The 22,878-nt window shown below is 34.5% G+C and overlaps 1 protein-coding gene across 1 annotated transcript in view; it reads left to right on the top strand.

Annotated features, from left to right (window-relative positions):
- Prp40 (pre-mRNA processing factor 40) overlaps positions 1-22,878 on the top strand; it is a 79,024-nt gene that overhangs the window by 30,881 nt on the left and 25,265 nt on the right. Inside the window, exons 11-14 of the mRNA XM_069847780.1 lie at positions 108-328; positions 2,392-2,586; positions 8,810-8,923; positions 14,689-14,874. Coding sequence (XP_069703881.1) covers positions 108-328; positions 2,392-2,586; positions 8,810-8,923; positions 14,689-14,874 — 716 coding nt within the window. The remainder of the gene's footprint in view (positions 1-107; positions 329-2,391; positions 2,587-8,809; positions 8,924-14,688; positions 14,875-22,878) is intronic.

The raw sequence follows: 22,878 nt of genomic DNA, 5'->3' as shown, positions 1-22,878 counted from the left end.
TAGTGATAAAAAAAATTATTGATAGTACTGTGCATGGAAATAGTTCAAATTTGCGAAGTACAGTGGATTGTTTCCATATACAAATGTAGTTTTGTAATATGTTGTAGGTTCTACGCCACTGGATTTGTTCAAATTTTATGTAGAGGATCTCAAATCCCGTTTCCATGATGAAAAGAAGATTATCAAGGAAATTCTGAAAGAAAAGGGTTTCGAAGTACAGGTGAATACTTCTTTCGAAGAGTTTGCAACCGTCGTATGTGAAGACAGACGTTCAGCCACATTGGATGCAGGGAATGTGAAACTTACCTACAATGCTTTCCTCGAAAAGGTGAGTCGATAGAGAGGATATTGTGTTATCTACAGCAGCTCCCATAATTGTCTTTCTGTATGGGGAAGATTTTTTAACTGACTATAATTTTTTATGATTGATTGCTAGACACACAAACAGGAATATCTCTTCATTACAGCAAGATGTTCGTCTTGGCTATGAAGGTTATGCTAAGTTTATTGTGTATGTTCAGATCTTCCAACAGCATGGTATTTGGTAGTCATGAGTACTATTGAATCAATTGTAGTAGATAGTAGAATGTTACTATCGAATAATTCATAGAGTACTTTTCATTTCACTTTCATTTTTTCTACCCAATTTTGTAAACTGAAAAGATTGTTACATTGCTCCCAAATTATCGAACATTCAGTAATTCTCCATAACCTAATATTCGATATTTTTTGTTGTAAGGTTTGTTTCAACATGGAGAAGAATCGTAAGAGAACTACTGATGTATGCACAGTAGCATATAAAGCATTCCAACAAATTTAGAATTAGTTCTGAACTGCAAGTGTAGGATTTTGCACTGCTCCAACAAGCTTCGAAAGTGATCCCAAACAATTGAAAATGATCAAGCTTAGGGACTGGACATTTTGGACATACTCACAACAACGTGCACAGATGTCTTCATTCATTCATTCATTCATTCATTCATTCATTCATTTCTTCTAACAACAAAGAGCTCTGAAATTCTCTTCTTCTGGTTATAGACCATCATGACATCTGTGTTAAAACATAGCCCTACTGGTTCCCAATTTTTGTGTAGTATCTGTTGTCATATTCAAAATGAATTCTTGTAATTCTATATAAAAATTAATTTAATTACAATTTTTTTTACAATTACTTACACAAATGAGAAGTTCAATCACAGTACAGAAATGGTTTTATTAGGTTAGATAACCTATAACAGTTGACACTTTTAGTTACCTATTAGGCATCTTTTCGTAAGTGACCACACCTCGGATCCATAGCTTAAGACAGGCATTATTAATGATTTATAAATGTATAATTTAAATTTACGAGAAATTAATTTGATTTTGAAAATGTTTGTGAGAGAGTAATAATTAATAATAACTACTGGCCGTTTGGATTCTGGCGTCAATTTCAACTTTTATATCATTATTTGAGATCAGTAGTATACTAAGACAGTTAAACTTATTAACCTTTTCAAACTGTGATGTTTCAATTTGGATATTGTTACTAGCACCAAGATGACGTGTTATAACAAGATTTTTTTTCCCTGAATTTATGTACAGGCCTGTTCCTCTCATCCCAGTCAATAATTGTTCAGTTAAACATTTTATTTTATTTTTAGTTTTAAGACTATGTCATTTGCATATTTAAAAATGTTAAATTTATTTCGTAATTTAGCTCCATGTTGGGTTGTTTTATTTTGCGGATTAATTGCTCAATTACTAAGTTGAACAAAGTTGGGATAAAGAATCACCCTATCCTGTTTACTTGCAATAAATATTCGGTTTTCTGTCAATTAATTTTTAAGCCCCATTTATTGTTACATTTTTTAAAATAAATAATATAATAGCCATCATTATCAACGATTCAAGGCCATCAAGGTTTATTGTTGTCCAACATGTTTGTTCAGATTTAACCAGCGTTAGGGATATAACTTGCGAGTAGTATGGCTTCCTGCTCATGAGTTTAGCATGTTACAAGACCACTGGTTAACATAATCTGGATAAACAAATGGCCAGGGACAATATTCGTTCCTATAGGAAGGAAATCAAACCACTGTCCACAGGATCTATAATCTGGAATACTGCTGTAATGGAAAATGTCTAATAATCTCTCTGAAATGAAAACCTGGTAATATTTTTGTTTTCTGTCCAGTGGATATTTGAAAGGAAAATTTATCATCTTTTATTTTACGGCATTTTTTTAATCTCAGAATTAATTTAAAATAGCATTTCGTTGCATAATATAATTTGCTTTATCATATATGGTCTATTTATTATTAGTTTATTAATAACATAGTTCTATTATTTAGATATTTTATGTGCTAATGCTTGAAAATAACAAACCTTACAGTACTTTCACAATTGCAGGCTGAGGCACGAGAGAGAGAACGACTGAAAGAGGAAGCTAGAAGATTAAAGAAACTTGAAGCTTCATTCAAATCTCTACTGAAGGCTGTTAACGTAGACTATACTTCAAATTGGGAAGATGTCAGAGTCAAATTAGAAGGTGAACCATCATTTGAAGCCATCACTTTGGAATCGGAGAGAGTTCGGATATTCAAGGTAGTTCTGTGTGATTGCATGTGCTATAGTAATATGAAATTGACAGTATTGTGAAAATACACTATGATAGAATAGATTACATCTTTAGCAAGAGGAGGTGAGAGTTTATAAAATTCCCTGCAGTGCAGTGATTATAAGTCCTTCTGGAAAAAATTTTCTGTTTTCGTTACTGAAATTTCTCTTTTCACACCCGAATTTTTCTTAACTTAATACTGATCTCGAACATCCATTATAGTGCAATATGGCAAATACAATGTGCGATAGAAATAACTCTTCATTTTCAAACATATATAATATCATCATCATCATCATCATCATCGAGGTCTATTAGCCCATTCACCATTGAAACATGTGGCAGATCACTCTTCCAACATAGTTTCGGTCTTCCTATATTTCTTTGCCATATAAATGTATAATAAAATATCTGTTTAGAGATACAATTCTCTGTCATTCTTTGCTTCAAAAAGGTAAAGGTCATTGACTCCAAAGCTTGCTACTTCACACTAGGCAGTGACACATTTGCTACAAAGAGGATGCTTATGAAGATTCTTTGGATTTTCTTCTCCTCAATAGCGAAAATTTGCTTTGTTTATGGGTACACAGCCAGAGAGATGAAACTGTGTCAACCATGAGGATATCAAAATCATTACGGGACAAAATTTCGAGTAAGTCTTTGGAGAATGATTATGATTTGCCATCACGGACACTTAGCTCTTGTATAAGTGTGGAAGTGTGTATGCACAAGGATGGGCGACATCTGGTGTACTGTTCAAACATTGATTACTAAAATCCTCTAAATTACTGAATGCTGAAGGCACAGAATATGAGGAATAATCATTAGTGACCTGTAAAAGAGAAAGGATATATTGTTACTATGCATATGTGTAATCAAATGGTATGTAATGATGACCACGTATCTATTAATACATACAAAATTATATCCAAAGTCTAATAAACAGAAAATTGAAATGGTAGAAATGCGTTTTCTGAGGTTGGTAGCTGGACTATCTTAAAAAAGGGAAGATGTCATGAATGATTCACAAATATATAATTTGATAAAGGCAAATAAAACCAACCAGCTTCAGCATATGGAATCAAAACAACTCCAATAATTTCTATGAGATTCCTCACTAATATTAACAGCATCAAAATGACAATAGAAGAAAAAGCACTGATTCAATATGAAAAACTGGACTATAAGTGGAAGTAAAGATTCTCGTGAAAATTATCCAAATGCTGTAATCAGAGATCTGAAGATTAGCAGCATGTCTTCTTTCTGAATGTCGCAGATTCCTTACAATGCTTGTCTCACAGTCTAAATGTTATATAGAGACCACACTGATCATAGTCTACCTGGCAGTTTCTGTTGGTATCCATAATTGGATGATTTTTCGGATAGGATAACGTCACACAATGTCTTGCAAAATGTCCATTTTATTTTCTCAAACTAAAACATCGCTCGCATTTTCTTTTGTTTCACCATGGCCAAATAGGGTTTATCCCTTTGCTAATGATGTTTCTATTCAGCCATGGTCCTTATGATAATTTTGTTTCTGATAACAATATGATTGATCAATGCAGTAAATAATTTTATGGCCACTGAGAGTTTTTCGTAAAAGACCAGGTATTTTCTCTAGATCAAAAATAAAACGGGAATGCGATCATAATTATGTACTTAACACTTCGGCGAACATTGCACCGAAATTTGCTTTCATTGATTTAAGTGATACTCTGTGAACCACATCATAATATTTCTAATTTATTTTGCTGTGATAATCTACTATAATATCTTACGTCATCTCTATATTGTTTTAGTACATTCAAAACAACTCTGTTCTCCGTAAACCTTGCACTTGAATAGTGTAGTCAATTATTTAAGAATATAGTCGTGAATTTTACTACCAACATTTCACACGGCTCAATACGTCCCGTGATTAGTGGCCAGCGTAGTCGATGTTGCTCTAAGGTCCTCATTATCCCGTTGTTTCCCTCATGTAACCCATTCTAAACTTGTCACAGTCCTCAGTCTCCTGTCACTTATCTATTCCCTTAATCCACACAACCTTCAGTTCGTAGTATTCACACAAATACATGCTGGCTGAGTGTAAAACACAGTGAAACATGATCCCCATAACCAGGTGCTACTACTAATCTATGCCAAATATGGGTAACCCACCAATTACATATCGTCGGTGAAGAAACAATACCGCGTAAGTAACAAAATGCAAATTTTACAGGGCAAACAAAAAACGTATTTAAAAAAAAACTAATCACTTCTGCAATGTGAAATTCGGCATGGCATTAGTAAATAACGCTAGAAATGTGTACGGTATCCGAAAATGAAATTATATTCCAATTTTAAGCTATTTATTTTAGTTACATGGAATTAGAAAGCTAGCTGTGGAGATTTATGTCAGTTATGTGGTATTGCACTAAATTAGTTTTCACTTAATTTTCAATGATAGAACATTTTTAAAGTGAAGAAGTGTTATAATTAAAAGAAGTAAGCAATGTTTTGGTACTCTTAATTTTATTTTTGATATTACTTAAGTTTTTTACAGAAAAATATTGTAATTGTTAAACAATATTTGGAAAGGTTTCCTGTAAAACAATCACCTTGAAAAAGATCAATATGATGTAATTATAATTATGTTTATTATTTTGTGAGACGTGTTAATGAATTATAGTGTTGCTTTTAAGATTGTCATTTATGACATAAGGAAAATAGACCTTGCTTATAAACAAAATTACACATAACCAATGTTATCATAGAATGCATGACAGTACTTTGGCAAAACACTTTTTAGTTGCTGCAAGTGATTTCACTTTGACTTTTTTTATTCTCAGTGGTTGAGAATATAATTTCTTGTAGTCACTTATGTACTTTGTTTTCTGGGACGCCTTGGCATTACTTGCCAGTCTAAAGTGAAACGAAACTTGAAAAAAAAAAAAAAAAAAAAATTGTACCATCAGGACAATATTGTATTGCCCTTGGATCAGTTACAGTGGATTCATTAGTTCCACTTCCTGGGCGAATTGGAAATTGCTAGACCAAGGAAGGCATTAAACATGACTGCATTTCTATTTTGGTATGTACATCCATCAGAGTACAAAATTACTGGCAGAGGATTTTCTTTTATGCAGTCAGTCAATGCATCTATGACACAACAGGCGAAAACCAATGCCACCAGTTCTGCCTGCATTTCGTTGAACCAGTAACATACGACATCATGATTTTTCAAGTTGTAAATTGTAAAGTTATGCACACATAACTTAGTCTTATAATACACAGAAGCTTGCCTGTAGCCTATGTATGGAACTATTTTGACTGCCTGGAGATCCATGGTGAATACATTGCCCAGTTCCATTTCAGCATCCTCTTTATCCTTTTCTTTTTCTTTACGAGGTTCCTTCTTCTTTCCATCATGTTGCAGCCATACAGCTTCACTTTTTTTTCCCAGTTTTGTAACTACAACAGATGTCACATTGATCTTTCTTCGGGCTATAAATGCTGATGTTACTTTCCTGGAAAAGCAGGTTGAAATATCTCTGCTCAGAGGGTCAGTATTTTCATGTGCCCATCTCTGTTTATACAAATCATTTACTGAATTTTGGAATGAACTGTAGGCTCTAAATAAAGTTTTCTTGATGACTGTAGACAATAATGGGAAGGTAGTTTAGGGAGACTATCAAAAAATGTCCAGAGAAATTGTGTACCTTCTTCCTTTTTGTCCTTTTTGGCATGAGTGTGTAAAACAGTAGAAGAAGAGGACATTCCATGCTTTGAATTTTCTAACCAATACCTGATACTCCAATCTTTTATTGCAAGAGTATTCAAGAACAGTTTCTTGCACACTTGAAACTTTTCATTGCCCACATGGAAATGATACAACAAAGTACCTTTTCTTCTTGACTCACTAGTACTCTTTCCAGGACGTTTTGTCGGGATTACATCCACAAGACTGTTCACGTATTGTTTTCTCTGATCCCAGGTCATTTTGTTCCAAGATATATAAAAAAATCTCTTGTCTTTCAGCATTCCCAATTAGATTGCGTTGTCTGAATTTTGATTTTTGACACATTTTGGAATTACATGATGCCCCTAGTTTCCTTGCGTCCCTGTGTGTGTCATGCGATACTTTTCCAGTTCTCAGCCTTTTATACCCAACGTAGGCTCTCCCTTTCTTGCAGTTTTCACAGAATATTGTGTACATTTATTACAACGAAACTCAGTAACTAATAGGTACAGAAGTATTGATGTATCAGATAAGTTCATACAGCTCGAATTGTCGGGAAAAACGATGCTTTGCGGCACACAGATTGACGTGCATGTTTCTGTAGCATTGTTGAGAAATATTAAATTCAGTCTTTTCCTTCGATGACCCATATCAACTCATCCATATTAAATGAGCATGTATTACATTTCAATTTGTTACTGAAAGAAATGTAAAACTCCTTTAATTCAGTTTGGTTATGTTAAACTATTTTCCACCGTACGCATTACTGTAAGAAGATATCTAATTGGAGGTACACAGCTCGCACACTTTGTCCATAAAATAGCCTACAGCATTATTTTATTCTTCCGTGTTGAAATTTTTCTTATTCAGTTACGCGGTATTTCCAACAAATGTACCCTGAATGCAGTTAGGCAGTATTGCATGTAGTGTAGTTACGCGGAATTTCAGTAATATTTTCAGGAATTCAGATATGCGGTATTGTTTCAACTCCTTTTTCTCACATTTACATAGTGAAATTACACTTTCCCGTGCTATCAAATGGTGCTTGCAGTGTCAGGGATGCCAACGCACCAAAAAACAAAAAATCGTCAAAAAGTCAGTTACGCGGTATTGTTTCTGCACCGACGATATACGTATAATGCTAAAGAAAATATATTTCAAAATATTAATAAAGAAAAAGAAGTTTATTGTTAATGAAAAGCTCTTTAAAAACAGAAGTATATAATGTTAGCAATAGTGTATTACAAAATATTAATAAAGAGAAAGAGAATCTTTATTAATTTTCAGAATGTCATTAATATTACTGCCTGTTACAGCAGATGAATATTAATGTATTAAATATGCAATTTCAGAATGTCATTAATATTACTGCCTGTTACAGCAGATGAATATCAATGTATTAAATATGCAACAATGCAACTTTCTCTGCGACTACTCCGTAATTGTGTTTTGTTATGTTGGCGACATTGTGTTCTTTGTTGTCATTGTAACAGTATGGCCGAAAGCTTTCACACTTTTTCTTCAGTTTAGTGCTTTATGCATCACAATCATTTTTATCACTGGTTTAAAAGCAATGAGAAAATACTCTAGCTTAATATCTTCCCACAACATCACCTATATCGGTTTGCCATGAGATTACACAACTACAGTAAGAAATAAAATTTGAGTAGTTAATGCGCTTATTGATGATGCAATGTAGCTGTACTTTGAGATACATATGATGATGAAATTCTTCAGTGGAAACTAGAAGTATAGCATTTGCGGATTAGAAGACAAGCCTGATTAGTATATAATGTTTGAATATGATTCATTAAGCCCCTTACTTATTTACAAATGGCTTTTAAGGAACCCGCAGGTTCATTGCCACCCTCACATAAGCCAGCCATTGGTCCCTATCCTGTGCAAGATTAATCCAGTCTCTATCATCATATCCCATCTTCCTCAAATCCATTTTAATATTATCCTCCCATCTACATCTCGGCCTCCCCAAAGGTCTTTTTCCCTCTGGTCTCCCAACTAACACTTTATATGCATTTCTGGATTCGCCCATATATGCTATATGCCCTGCCCATCTCAAACTTCTGGATTTAATGTTCTTAATTATGTCAGGTGAAGAATACAATGCGTGCAGTTCTGCGTTGTGTAACTTTCTCCATTCTCCTGTAACTTCATCCCTCTTAGCCCCAAATAGTGATTCATTAAGCCCCACAAGTTATAATTGTTTGTTATTATTGAGAATTGTGAATTAGCTTCTGAAATTGATTAAAATTTCATAAAGTTTTCCCTGCATTCATGTAAAAAAAGAAAGTACAAAAAGCCTTCTGTGACTCAAGTGCCTAAGGGTTACTGTAACCCGAATTTTCATTTGTTTTGTTTTATTCTATTCTAAATGTAGGAATCTCTTACATTTTACACCAGAGCCTTCATGTACACCACATGAAATTGTGAATAGTTGCTATAATTTGTTCATTAACTTGGTGTTATAGGAGTATCAACATGAAAATGAAGAAGCATGCAGCCATCATCATTCCCGCTCCAAAAAATCTAAGAAGAGTAAGAAGCAAAAAAAGAGGTCCAGAACTCGCTCAAGATCCCGCTCTGTAAGTTCTAATTGCATGCTGAACTTCTTACTGAAATCTTCTTTTGAGAAGAATCTCCACACATCTTACCTCTTCTATGAAGAAAATTCCTGCAGTGCATGCATTCTGTAACTCGAGATTTCTACTCTTCCTTAGATTGAACTAGTTTTGTGTTGTGAAAGTAGATTAATCCTTAAATTAGATTAATCAAATATTATAGTTGAGTTTGTTATTTTGTGATGTTTAAAGTTACATTTGTGTGCCTTTCTCCATTTTATTCACAATGTTATGTTATATTTGTTTTTGTTACATTTAAATGCATGACATTTTGTTAATTTATATGTTTGTGTTCTTTTTGTTGAATATATATTTTACACTGCATTATTTGATGTTTTTAATTGTCGAAGTCTGATTATAAAGTCTCTTAGCAAAATTTGAAATTTATTTGACTTCATTAAATCTTAATAGATGAGTAAAATACTTATACGCAGATACTATTCTTATAATACGAGAATTATTATTGACAACAATAGAAGTACATTTCCTCTGTTCCCTATTTTCAAAATCAATTATTGCAGTTTGGTAAAAATAGCATGTCATTTCGAGGCATCTGTATTGAAAACATTAATTTAATACAAGTGTGCATTTAATGCCTAAGATGGCAGCACAAGTGTGATTCAGAAAATATGTTGTTGTTTTCTAATGCCAGGCGTTTGACAATAAAGTCATTTGACCTCTTACACTCCAATATTTTTCAAAGATATTATCATGGCCAGCCACTGAAGCACAGATTTTGAGGTGTTCCGAATCCATTTCTTGGTTTGAGTTGCACAGTGGGCAGTTAGGGGACTGATATGTTCCTATTTTGTGCAGGTGTTTGGCCAAACAATCATGGCCTGTTGCCAATCTAAATGCAGCTACAGACGATTTTCGTGGTAAATCGGGAATTAACTGTGGATTATGATGTAGAGAGTTCCATTTTTTCCCTTGGGATTGTGTTATCAAATTTTGTTTGTTGAAGTCTAAGTATGTAGATTTAATAGATCTTTTCACAGAGTAATACATAGATTTAGTAACAGGTCTGTAAGTAGCAGTGCTGCCCTTCTTTGCTACAGCATCCGCATTCTTGTTTCCCAGGATTCCACAGTGGGATGGTATCCATTGGAATACAATTCTTTTATTGAGTGATATTAATTGAGAGAGCATTTTAGTTATTTCTACTGTTTGAGATGAAGGTGTGTGTTTAGAGACTATTGATAGAATACTGCTTTGGAGTCTGACAATATAACTGCATTCTTAAATTTATTGATGTGGCATAGAAGATTCCTGAGACTTTCACTTATTGCAATGATTTTTCCATCAAAACTTGTTGTTCCATACCCAAGAGATCTATAAAGTGAGAAGAGACAGCACGTAACACCTGCACTGGCACCTTGTTCTCTGGAGATCAAGGATCCGTCGGTGTATAAATGAAGCCAGTTTTGTGGAGGGTACCTAATATTAATTGTCTCTAAAGACAATTGTTTTAGTATTTCAGTGTTTACTTCTGATTTCAGTATTTCTTCTGTTAAATTTAGATTATATTCTATATTTAATAGAGTTAAAGGGTTTGGTTTAATTTGTAAGTTTTCTTTTAAATTCGGAATATTGATTTTCTCTTTTAATTCTTGAACAATGGATATGAAACTTTTTTGAGTTTTCAATCTACAGAGAGGACTGTATAAATGCCAATTGTTTCTTGGTAATCTGATAAGTTTTTCATATTGAATCAATGCTTTTTCTTCTATTGTTATTTTGATACTGTTAATATTAGTGAGGAATGTCATAGAATCTATTGGAGTTGTTTTGATTCCACCAGTAATGAGTCTGAGAGCTTGGTTTTGAACATATTCTATTTCGTTTATGAAAGGTGAAGTAATTAAAATATCTCTGCAGTATGTCAGCACTGGCTGTATAAACATTTTGTATGTGGTGTTCAAAGTATTCCTAGAGCATCCCCATTTCTTTCTTGCTAGTCTTTTTAGAAGGGACAATCTTTTACGAGCTTTTTCAGAAATGTATTTCAAATGGTTGCTCCATGTTAACTTGCTATCGAAAATAACTCCAAGACATTTGGATTCATAAGTCCTAGGAAGGTGTTGGCCATTGTATTGGATATTGAATTCTCTTTCTTTTTTACCAAGTGAAAATATTTGGTAGTTACTTTTGCTTAAATTGAGTGTCATCAAATTTGATGTATTCCATTCATGTAGTTGATTTAGAGCTTTAAGAGCAGAATTTTGAATTTTGTCTCTATGTCTGTAAGATCTGGAAGTCCACAAAACTATATCATCTGCAAATAGTGCTGTTTTCATGTTTGATTCCTCTAATAGGGAGGGTAAGTCATTTATATAAATATTGAATAAAGTTGTGCTGAGGACAGCGCCCTGAGGTAGACCTCTATATGTTTGTCTGTAACTAGAAAGTGAGTTATTGAATTTAGTGGCAATGAATCTTTGACTAAGAAATTCTGATATCCATCTGAACATATTGCTGGAGATACCTAATTTCTGGAGTTTTAGTAATAATTTATTTCTCCAAACAGAGTCATATGCTAACTGAAAGTCAATAAATATTGCCAAGGTATCTTCTTTCTTGTTAAAACTGTCTTTTGATTTCTTGGCTGAGGCGTATGACTTGTTCATTGGTAGAGTGTAGTTGTCGAAAGCCGGCTTGTCATGGTGATAAAAGATTTTGGGATTCTAAATACCAAGTTAATCTGTTGGAGATCATGGACTCCATGGTTTTTGCTATCATGCTTAATAGTAGATAGTAGAAAATATAGTTATCCTTCAGAGATTATACTAACAGGAGCAGCACTCTGTGGTCATATATATATATATATATATATGAAAGTTTATGTTCACCGCATTTCGAGGTACAATCCAACAACTTAACTTAAGCTTGTAACCGATAATAATTCATTTTGTTAGAAATTGAATAATGTTATTGATACAAGTCTGCTGATGCAACCATTATATCCTAGATGGCAATATGTTGCCAAGAAGACTTGTTTACTACAGTCATTTGTCATTTAAACATTTGTTATGAGTTTCTGAATTGATTAAAGTTGAAACACTTGCTACCAAGTTGACAACATCTGACAGATGTTTCATTTTATTCCTTCATTAATAACTAAAAAACTAAGGATTTTCGGACATATGTTTATATGAACTTTTTTTCTTGTTTTGGTGTGAGGAACATGCCCCCAAGTTTTGTCAAAGTATTTCTGAAACAGCCTTTAAGTACTGTAAGTTATGGCTATGATAAGTACTTGTTTACAGAAATGTGAAGATCCACCATTACTTGTATATGTTTTGATGACATTAACGTCAATATATGTATATAACTTACACTTACAATACATAATTACTGTTATCCTGTCACATTCCTGTATTTAGATACCCATCTTAACTGTAGCTTCTTCATTAACACAATGTAGCCTAATTATTGACACTGGCGCACTAGCACTAAAAGTATAAATAATGAATGATACATAGATTAAAAATTATGTTTAGGTCACAACTGGCAAATAAGTAGGGACCTCTTTTTTTTTTAATCACTATTATTTTTATAGGATTTCCTGTTATTTTTAATGGATTTAGATGTTTTAAAGGATGTTTTTGCTATTTTTTACAGATTTTCGGTGATAATGTAATACATTTAAAGAATTTTGAGATTATTAGAGGTTTTTTTTGGAAGATTTTATAGGAAAAAACTTTTGCACATAAATCATTTATTAAATGACAGTATTGAATTCTTATCAAAGAAAAAACTCTTTCATCATGCCAAATAACTAAAATACTGTAGGTACAGTGTCAGTAAAGAGAAAATCCATTATTTTGCACTAGCTAATTGTCAAAGGAGAACATTGCTATAATGTTCACACAGATACCAAACTGACTAAAGAACTTTGTTACAATTCACGGTGATTGTCAAGCAAACTAGTCTGAACTTTCACAATATTTATCTTCCCAACTCACAACATAATTTTATTGGTTTGCTCTTGAAGTTCACTGTACCCTTTTATGATCACCGAATTATTTTTATTTCCAAAGAACCAATTATTAAAAGTGTGGTGAATAGTTTAAATGAAGTACTCTTCAAGAAACTTCTACTATATGATGGCCAGAAGAAGTAGATGAAGTTGTTAGTATGTACAGTTAATTTGGTGGATTGCCATCAATTCACTATTTTTTCTAAAAACTTTTCTTAAAAGGTTCTGTTGTTTCAAGACGTACGATTCTTTGTTTAGTGATTTTGACATATTGTAAGACAAAAAACGCAACTGAGTTACTATATTGTAATAATAATAATAATTATAATTATAAATTCATTGCATAGAGGAGGTCATGAAATACAACAGAGAGAATAATTTATATCTATGTCACATACTCTTTGAAAGAAATCACATTGCTGATGCTAAAAGTGTTAGTGTAGAAAATTTAGGAGTGTTAGAGTTCTGTTTATGAAACAGAATTTTCCACACTGCTAATTGTTCTACTAATTTTTACATTTTCTAATAAATAACTGCTAAAAGTAGTACTGTCATGTAACAGGTCCCTGGAAGATAAAACAGAAAACAAAATACAGTGAGTTCACAAAGTGGACATACCCCCAACGTATTACGAAGCTACAGTGAGTATGGTTGATTGATTGATATGGACATGTACCTGACAGTTTAACAATCCAAGACATCGGTATGAAGACCTTCATTTTCCTAGCACAGCTGAATTCTTGCCATGTTCTGGCAGATGTTTTGCAGAGATAAATCAAGAGTCACTTTGTTGAAGGCATCTTACACAGCTGCTTGTAAGTGTGCTGTTGTGTTATAGCGGTGATTTCGCACTTGTCCTTGATGAACCCCCAGAGAGCATTATCAGGTTTGAGGTTTGGACTTAGTGGAGACTAGGCAAAAGGAGCTTGATCATCTGCAGATCATCTTCCAATCCACTGGTTGGGAAAGGTTGTATTCAGCTATTGGCACACTTGCAATGTGAAGTGTGCTAGTTCTCCGTCCTGTTGCAGGACCACAGTGCCTTCAATACCCGCTTATTGCAATTGTGGCACCAATCATTCATTAAGCATGTCCTGGTAAGCTGGCCCATTAACGGAACTTGGAAGAGGAGGATTGGAAGAGGATCTGCAGTTGATCAAGCTTCTTTTGCCTGGCCTCCATGAAGTCCTGACCTCACAACACCTGATAATGGTCACCTGGGGGTTCATCAAGGACAAGTGCGAAATAACTGCTATAACACAACAACTCAATTACGAGCAGCTGTGAAAGACGTGTTCAACGAAGTGACCTTTGATCATCTCCCCCAAACACCTGTCAGGGCATGGTGCAAAATTCAGCTGTGCTATGAATTTGAAGGTCTTCATACCGACGTCTTGGATTGTTAAACTATCAGGTACATGTCCATATCAATCAATCAACCATGCTCATCGTAGTTTCGTAATACATGAGGGGTACGCCCACTTTGTGACCTCAGTGTAGAAAAGAACAGAAGGCAGAAGACCTTTTAAAAGTGTTTTAAGGGTCCTAAAAGAACACCAGTGTAAATTATTTATATTTGACTTGAAATGATACATCAAGGTTTACATGGTTGAACTGTATATTTGAGCATTTTGTTTTCTTCACTTGCAGTTGTTTATAGTGTTATTAAGTTATGTTGTCTTTATGCTAAGTGATGAAACAATGGTTCTTTAATCTTGGATTTTGTCTGTTTGTGGACTGTGTTCTGCAGCCTGTTGGTTCAGAATCAGAAGACGATCATGGAGCCCACTCCCGCAGAAAACGTCGACATCGCACATCTAGATCTCCAAGTAACACAAGTCGGGCCGGTTCATTGGATAGTTCTGATAGCCACTACTCATCTGCCAGAAGAGCAAGACACAAGAAAAGCAAGCGGAAGAAAGCTCGTTCAAGATCTGTGAGTTGAACAATTTTATGAAAATGGGGAAAGGTTGGAAAATCAGATCATTTGCCAAAATAAGGGCCCAGAAATGCATACAAAAAATTGCTGGTTCTTACTGAAATACAATTCACAAAAATTAGTTCTATTTTATGATTTCTTCTGTAAAGAAGGCTCTTATTTTGGTGTTTGTTTAGTACTGCAATGCCATGGTTGCTGGGTTCCCTTCTCCTGTTGTTCTACTCTTGTGCTTGATGAAGATGTCTGTGTGATGCTTATAATATGAACATCATATTATCCTTTAATGCATGGACTTAACTGTTTTGTTTTTAAGATATATCATCTGAGACACTCATTATAATTACATAAGACAGAGTTTGACACAACGATTAATGTTATGCATAATCTCATGTGACTGTGACTCCTATACTTAATCTTATATTGACTTCATTAACCTCTTTATTTATGTAATTTATGTTAAAGTACAGATGCGACTCCAATCATATTTTATCATTTATAGTATATTATAGACCCTCTAAAAAGCTCTTCATATTTCAAGTGTGCATAAAATGTCAGGAAATGAAATTTATGCATATCATCCTTTCCATAATACATTTAAGTTAAATAAAAAATCTATTAAAAAATATAATTTTAATATATCCTCTGAGGAATCCAAGGTAAATGACATTCCATGGCAACAGAGTGGTCAGAAATAGTTACCAAAACAAAATATTACAGGTCAACTATTTTAATTATTGGGATACTACGTACAGAGCAGCTGCCATGTTGGTCCAGTGGTCAGAGCACCAGACTCATAATCCTGTGAACCTGGGTTCGATTCCCAGCATACTCCTGATTTATGGGCAGGCCCATGGTCCACGTAACACATGGGTTTACTCTGGGAATTCTAGTTCCCCTGTGGCACTTCATCAAATCTCCATCATCATCATCATCATCATCATCATCGTCTCATCTCATCACGGGTGAAGCATAGACCAACTTCCTGTGGGGCACTCTGGGCAATGACTTAGTCTGTAAATTGAACTACACAACTGGCGTCATATGGGTGAATGACGAACAGTAAAAAAAAAATCATGTACAAAACTTAATTTTTTTAATGTTTGCCCCTACAAAGGGATTTTATTATTAGTAATGAAACAGTCCTCTGCTAGGAAGATGAAAACCACATAGGTGCTATTAAAATATGCAATAAAACTTTCTTAATAGGAGATGATGGAAATGTGAAAATGACTGTTCTTTTACATAAGTTTGTAATGTTTGTGTCCATTTTGATACACTCTCTCCTAAATTCTGCAAGTGACATATTTCTAATCTTCTGCTGTACAATCGACTCCCAATAATTCGCAGTAATTAATGCAGGAACTTTCGCGAATTATTCGTAAATTTTTTTTATTATTATTTAGAGTCCAGTAAAAGTTACTCTGACAGGTTTAATTACTAAAATACACTTCAAATGAAGTGAAAAATATGAAGCTGCAAAACATTTCGAAACGTTATAATATTATCCAGCACTGCAGTGAGATAGAATATTACAACAAGAAACATGAGTTTTACAAAATATCATAAGACACTTCAGTTTAACAAAAAGTAATCTGTCATCTGTTTTTGGTTCTTAGAAGATAGTTAATTTTTTCTGATTTTAGATCGCAAATTTCTTAAGGAAACAGTATCTGTAAACAAAAAGTCGTCAAAAACTTTCATGTATGACAAAAGTGTGGGTGTATGCAATGCTTGTAACTTCTGAGGCTTCATCCTAGCACTCTTCGTTATCTGTGCCATCCTTTCCACTACCAGCTGTTAAATTCTCGTATGATATCGCCCTCACTTTCTTGTCTGTATACTTAATCTTCCTTATCAACTTCTAACCTTTCAATAATGTCGTCTTCTGCACCTTTATTTTTTAATATAGTAATAACGTCATTGTGGCAGTAGTCTCTACAGCATTGTCATGGGTCGAAAGATGTTGGATTGGGGAGAGAGAGGAGAGAAGTTTGAGAGAAGGAAGAGAGCATAAATCAAGTAAAAACGGAATTGATTTTACTTCAACCCCTCCCCTTCCCAAAAGGATTACGAATTACCCACAAAGCGAATTAACCGCACGTAAATTATCGAGAGTTGACTGTATATTATCTTCGAGATCTTCTAAAAGTATGTGGCTTTTTTATATCCCTCAAATGTTCCTGCAAATAAAAGTCTCATGATGTTGTCATGGGAGTGGGGGGACCATAAATCATCATTACCTTTTCTTTAATCACTTCATATACTGTAAACCAACCTCTAATCTTAATCCTGATGTTGTTGGACACGTAATGGAATTGATACAATAATAAAATTAGTCGCCCCTGGTAGTCAAATGTTATCACAATGAAATATTGATATACAGTTAGGTAATGAACACAGATAGAGACATGTTGAGACACAGAAAAGAATGCAGATGAAGGTAAACAGGATGCACCACAGGCAAGGAATCACTTTGACATTATGCTAGTAATGAATAATGATGATAATGGAGAATGTTGGGATGTCACATGGGAACTGGGAGTACTGGAGAAAACCCCTGTGTTGCCTTGACCGTGAGCTTGCCCAGCACAGGATTCAGGATGAATCACCCAGGATTTTGATCTGGATCCTAAGGCTAATAAACCCGGTGCAGCACTGAGCCACTGTGGCAGTTGTATTTTTCATGTTACCATTGTAAAAATGACACTTGTGCTGAGTTAGTGCCTGTTTATAGCCAAATGTAACGTATGATCAGAAAAAACCGAAATTGCAATAGGTAACATCATTCTTCACAAATTGTTATCGTGTAATGGCAGAATATTTAAAACTAGTTAAGTGATGAAATAGAGAAAACTAAAACATACTTCCTACATAATCTGAATGACTACTTTTTTTTATATCTGTGATGATTCAGCTTCAGTCTTTAAATCCTACTGAAATGAATGCACTATTGATTGCAGAACAATACTATAGGAAGTTGGTACATATTGTAACTTCTAGTCTATGACACTATGGGAAGGTTTGCCACATTTTCTTCAGCAGACAAGATTGAATAAAATTTTACCATATATATGTATATGAGTGAAGACACATAAGAGTAAATCTAGTGTGTTTGTAATGTATTTCCTTCATTTAAGAACATATAACTCTTCTATGAACATTACCATTCACAGCCAATTAAAATAAATTATCAACATTGCTACCAGTGCCTCTTGCGCCTCTTTCATACACTCACTCATGGAGGTACTTCTAATTCATTCGATCTTACCTTGCATTTAAGTATAGCTGTGGATGACTGCACTGTGATTGATAAACAAGACACTGTGTAGTGATAAATATTTAAAAATAAAACCCTGTGTCGTTTGATTGTGGTAATAATGTAAGTGACAAAATAGCAAAATGTCAAGGAATCTGTGAAATAGTCATTATCAATAAAAATTAAAGTATAGAAAGACATGGATATAAATGTTATAAGGTATAAAGCTATGTCAGTATTATTATATGGCTTCAAGTCATGGCGTAGAAAGCAGAATGGTCAGCCATTAAAAAAAAAAATACATCTTTTCAGCATCCCTCACACAAAAAGTGATCTTGGACATGCCGTCCATATGTATTGATGACTCCTAAACTATTGGACAGATTTTGTTTATATTCAGTACCTATAAGTCACTTAACCTTGAAATAAATAATTTTTAGCTTTTTCTAAATTTTAAAGAGATATGATGTTTGATATATTACAGGACACAAATATTTCAAATTTGTTATTAAAAAGTACAACAAATTTATTCTGTAAATATAATAAAAATAAGTAATACATTATGAGAAGAATATACAGTGTGTTCCAGCAAGTGTTCCTGGTGTTTCTGTTGGCCAACAAGCAGCAGGTCCTCCCCACTATCATCACTGCTCACATCCATGAATTCACAACACTTCACTGGATTGAAACTTACTTAATTACTTACTTACAAGTGGCTTTTAGAGAACCTGGAGGTTCATTACCGCCCCCACATAAGCCCACCTTTGGTCCCTTTCCGAGCAAGATTATTCCAGTCCCTAGCATCGTATCCCACCTTTCTCAAATCCATTTTAATATCATCCTCCTGTCTATGTCTCGGCCTCCGGTCTTCCAACTAACACTCTGTATGCATTTTTGGATTCGCCCATATGTGCTACATGCTCTGTCCATCTCAAACGTCTGGATTTAATGTTCCTAATTATGTGAAGAATACAATGCGTGCAGTTCTGCATTGTGTAACTTTCTCCATTCTCCTGTAATTTTATTCCTCTTAGCCCCAAATATTTTCCTAAGCACCTTTTTCTCAAACACCCTTAGCCTGTGTTCCTCTCTGAAAGTGAGAGTCCAAGTTTCACAAACATACAGAACAACCGGTAATGTAACTGCTTTATATATTCTAACTTTTAGTCTTTTTGAAACAAGACTACAGTAGATGAACAAAAGAAAAACTTACATGCTATATTATATTAATTCAGTACTCACTACTGGAAGTTCTGCCCAACTTTTGTGTTACATAATTCACATCACTTCATTAACAGAATCTATTTCATTAAACCTCTTCACTAAAGTTAGTGTTGTTTTTCTGAGTGGGCAGAAAATTTACATCTTAAGTTTTCTCTTGTTCTGCCATATGATTTCTTTTTTCATATGTACTTTTTCAAAATTGACGTCACTGTTTTATGACTAACCACTAAAGATGCCAATTTGACTATTTTCATGAGTTCATATTCTCTTATCTGCATGGCTAGTGAATCCCCTAATGCTTAGCTTATTTCATTGCTCCTGACTGGTGTTCATGTTATCCTTCAGGCATCAACTCTTTTTGTGTATGTGGCAAGAGAGAGAGGGAATGAGAGAAAGAGAGATAGAGATCACCACGTGAAAATTGAATGGTTGGTGAATCTCTGTCCCGTGAAATTATCTATGCCAATCTGTGGTCTGTCCTTGACAGCTGGCAGTAAAAGTCTGCAGCGACTCAGTTAAAAATAAGTGCACCTTATTACGTTGTGTTTTGCAATGATTACATATTCACTGCGTAAACATATATACGTTTTTAAAACGTACATATAAAAAAAAGGAATCATATGGCAGTAGGGAAACTTTAGATATAAATTTCCTGCTTGCCTAGTTCCGTCTAAAAAAATTATATTAAATTTAGTGATTGGGTTTAATGAAACCGGTTCTATGAATGATGGATGTAAATTATGTATCATACAAGATGGACAACACTTGTAGCCGCTACTGTGAGGAGGGTGTGTACCAAATGCTATTAATATGTTGTTGTTGTTGTTTTCTAATGACAGGCGTTTGACATTGCACTCCAATATTTTTCAAAGATATTAAATGCTATTAATAAGATAGTTATGTAAGTTTTATTCCGTCGAAGTGCCATGAGTTTGAGGATGCAAGCACAGACAGTAGCAGGAGGGCCATGCCACTGATCAGGCAACAGAAAAACCGGAAAATTTTGGCTGGGACTCACTGTACAATTAATCATGAAGTTCAACAAAGCTGTTCTTTATCACCAACATTATTCAATATACAGCTAAATCAGACCATTATTAAATGAAACGAAATTCACAATACCATCATATTCTCAACTAGTAACAAGAAGATAAAGACCTTCTTCACTGATGATGATGACCAAGTTATAGTTACAAATTTAGAAAATAATTTACAAAGGAGAATTTTTAAAATAATGGCATTCTTTGGCAAAACCCAATAAGAAGAAAAATAGTACAAAATAAAAGAATTTTGCAACAAGTGGCTGTGACGTACATATCTTGTGGAAACGAGAAAGATGTCCATACAAAATTAACAAAATTCACACAAACATTAGGAATGCTAAACAACACTTTAAAACCTAATCTGACACAAAAATCCTCTAGAATCAGAATCTATAACACATTGGTCTGATCTTCTCACAAATATGTAAGTGAAATTTGGACACTTAGACAAAGAGATAAAAAGAGAACATAATCAGTAGAAGTGATTTTTTTTGTCGATAAAACAGGTTATACACTTTTCAATCATAAGAGGAATGAAGAAATATAAGAAGAAGTAGGAGTTGAATCAGCAGAAATGAAAATACAAACGTATAAAAACAATTGGCTACAACATATTTCAAGATTGAATGACAACAGAATCCCGAAATTGATGTTACATTACAGACCAAGAAGACCTGTACAGAGCTGAAATAAGGCTGCTTCGTGAATGGAAATGATAATGATGATTAGGGATCTTTATTTTAAACCCAAAAATAATGCAGTGTAGTATAAATGAAAATGTAACGATTGTTTTTATTTTAGAATAAATTGATAAATGAAACAAAGTTTGTGTAAACAGGAAGAATATTTCTGTAATTAATTATTAATACAGTTGTTTAGTCAACTGTCCGAAGACAGCCTGACCTCACAAGTGATACCAAGAAGGCACCACTTATGAGACAACTGGGCCAGAAGATAATGGGGTAGGGTGGCCAGTTCCTTTCCCCTGCCATTGCATACATCACCGATTAGCTAAATATTACACTAATCAGACTTCAGATGCATACAAACAATTGTTCTTCCTCTGTCACATACCATTAATACAGTATGCAGAATTATTTCCACTTTTCAATGCGATTTTATAGTCATTAGTTTTTTTACCTCTTCCAGTCAGATGAATGCACTGGTAAGGAAGGGTCCCAGTTTGTTGAAAGATTAGCAGCCATTAATAGTATACCCCTTTGTTATGGTTGGATTTCCACAGAAGCTTATGGCCAGTTTCTCCAAGTATTATTATAACATTTAACAACTGTTAAACTCTAAACGTTTTGTTAAATGTTGTTTTTTTCATGTCTTCAGCACTATTTTGGCTTAACAGATTGTGAACTGTTTGTTAACTTTAAATACAGTAAAACCCCGACAAGACTCTGTTCAAGGGACCGCGTTTAAACCGCGTATTAACCGGGACCGCATATTCGATGGGTATACAAATTTTGACTATTAGCATTTTTCATTATTTAAATACATGATCCATGAAAGGTAATACAGTATTACTCTATTATGTAATTATTGTACTGTACGTTAAAGACATTTACGATACTGCAAATCTAGTCTTTCAGATAAAGCTCCCTGTAAAGCAGATTTGAATAATTTCAAGGGAAAAAATTGTTCCGGGGCCGGGTATCGATCCCGGGACCTCTGGTTGAACGTACCAGCTCTCTGCCAACTGAGCTACCCGGGAACTCCACCCGACACCGTCTCAATTTTTCCCTTTATATCCACACAACTCGCATGGGCTGACGAAGCGCCAGAGACCCACATCGAGTGCACACAATCTCTGTGTGACTTGGAATTGTGGTTTTTTGTTAACGTACACAGTGACGTATATATTATGCAAATCTAGTCTTTCAGGTAAGGCTCCCTGTAAAACAGATTTGAATAATTTCAAGGGAAAAATTGTTCCGGGGCCGGGTATCGATCCCGGGACCTCTGGTTGAACGTACCAGCGCTCTGCCAACTGAGCTACCCGGGAACTCCACCCGACACCGTCTCAATTATTCTCTTTATATCCACACAACTCGCATGGGCTGATGAAGCGCCAGAGACCCACATCGAGTGCACACAATCTCTGTGTGACTTGGAATTGTGGTTTATTGTTAACATACACAGTGACGTATATATTATGTAAATCTAGTCTTTCAGGTAAGGCTCCCTGTAAAACGGATTTGAATAATTTCAAGGGAAAAATTGTTTCGGGGCCAGGTATCGATCCTGGGACCTCTGGTTGAACGTACCAGCGCTCTGCCAACTGATACCCGGCCCCGGAACAATTTTTCCCTTGAAATTATTCAAATCTGCTTTACAGGGAGCCTTACCTGAAAGACTAGATTTGCATAATATATACGTCACTGTGTATGTTAACAGAAAACCACAATTCCAAGTCACACAGAGATTGTGTGCACTCGATGTGGGTCTCTGGCGCTTCGTCAGCCCATGCGA

The sequence above is a fragment of the Periplaneta americana genome, chromosome 15 (genome assembly GCF_040183065.1).
Source record: "Periplaneta americana isolate PAMFEO1 chromosome 15, P.americana_PAMFEO1_priV1, whole genome shotgun sequence".
In the NCBI taxonomy this organism is placed as follows: Eukaryota; Metazoa; Arthropoda; class Insecta; order Blattodea; family Blattidae; genus Periplaneta; species Periplaneta americana.
The sequence above is the reverse complement of the archived record's forward strand: the minus strand, read 5'-3'. Positions and strand labels throughout refer to the sequence as shown.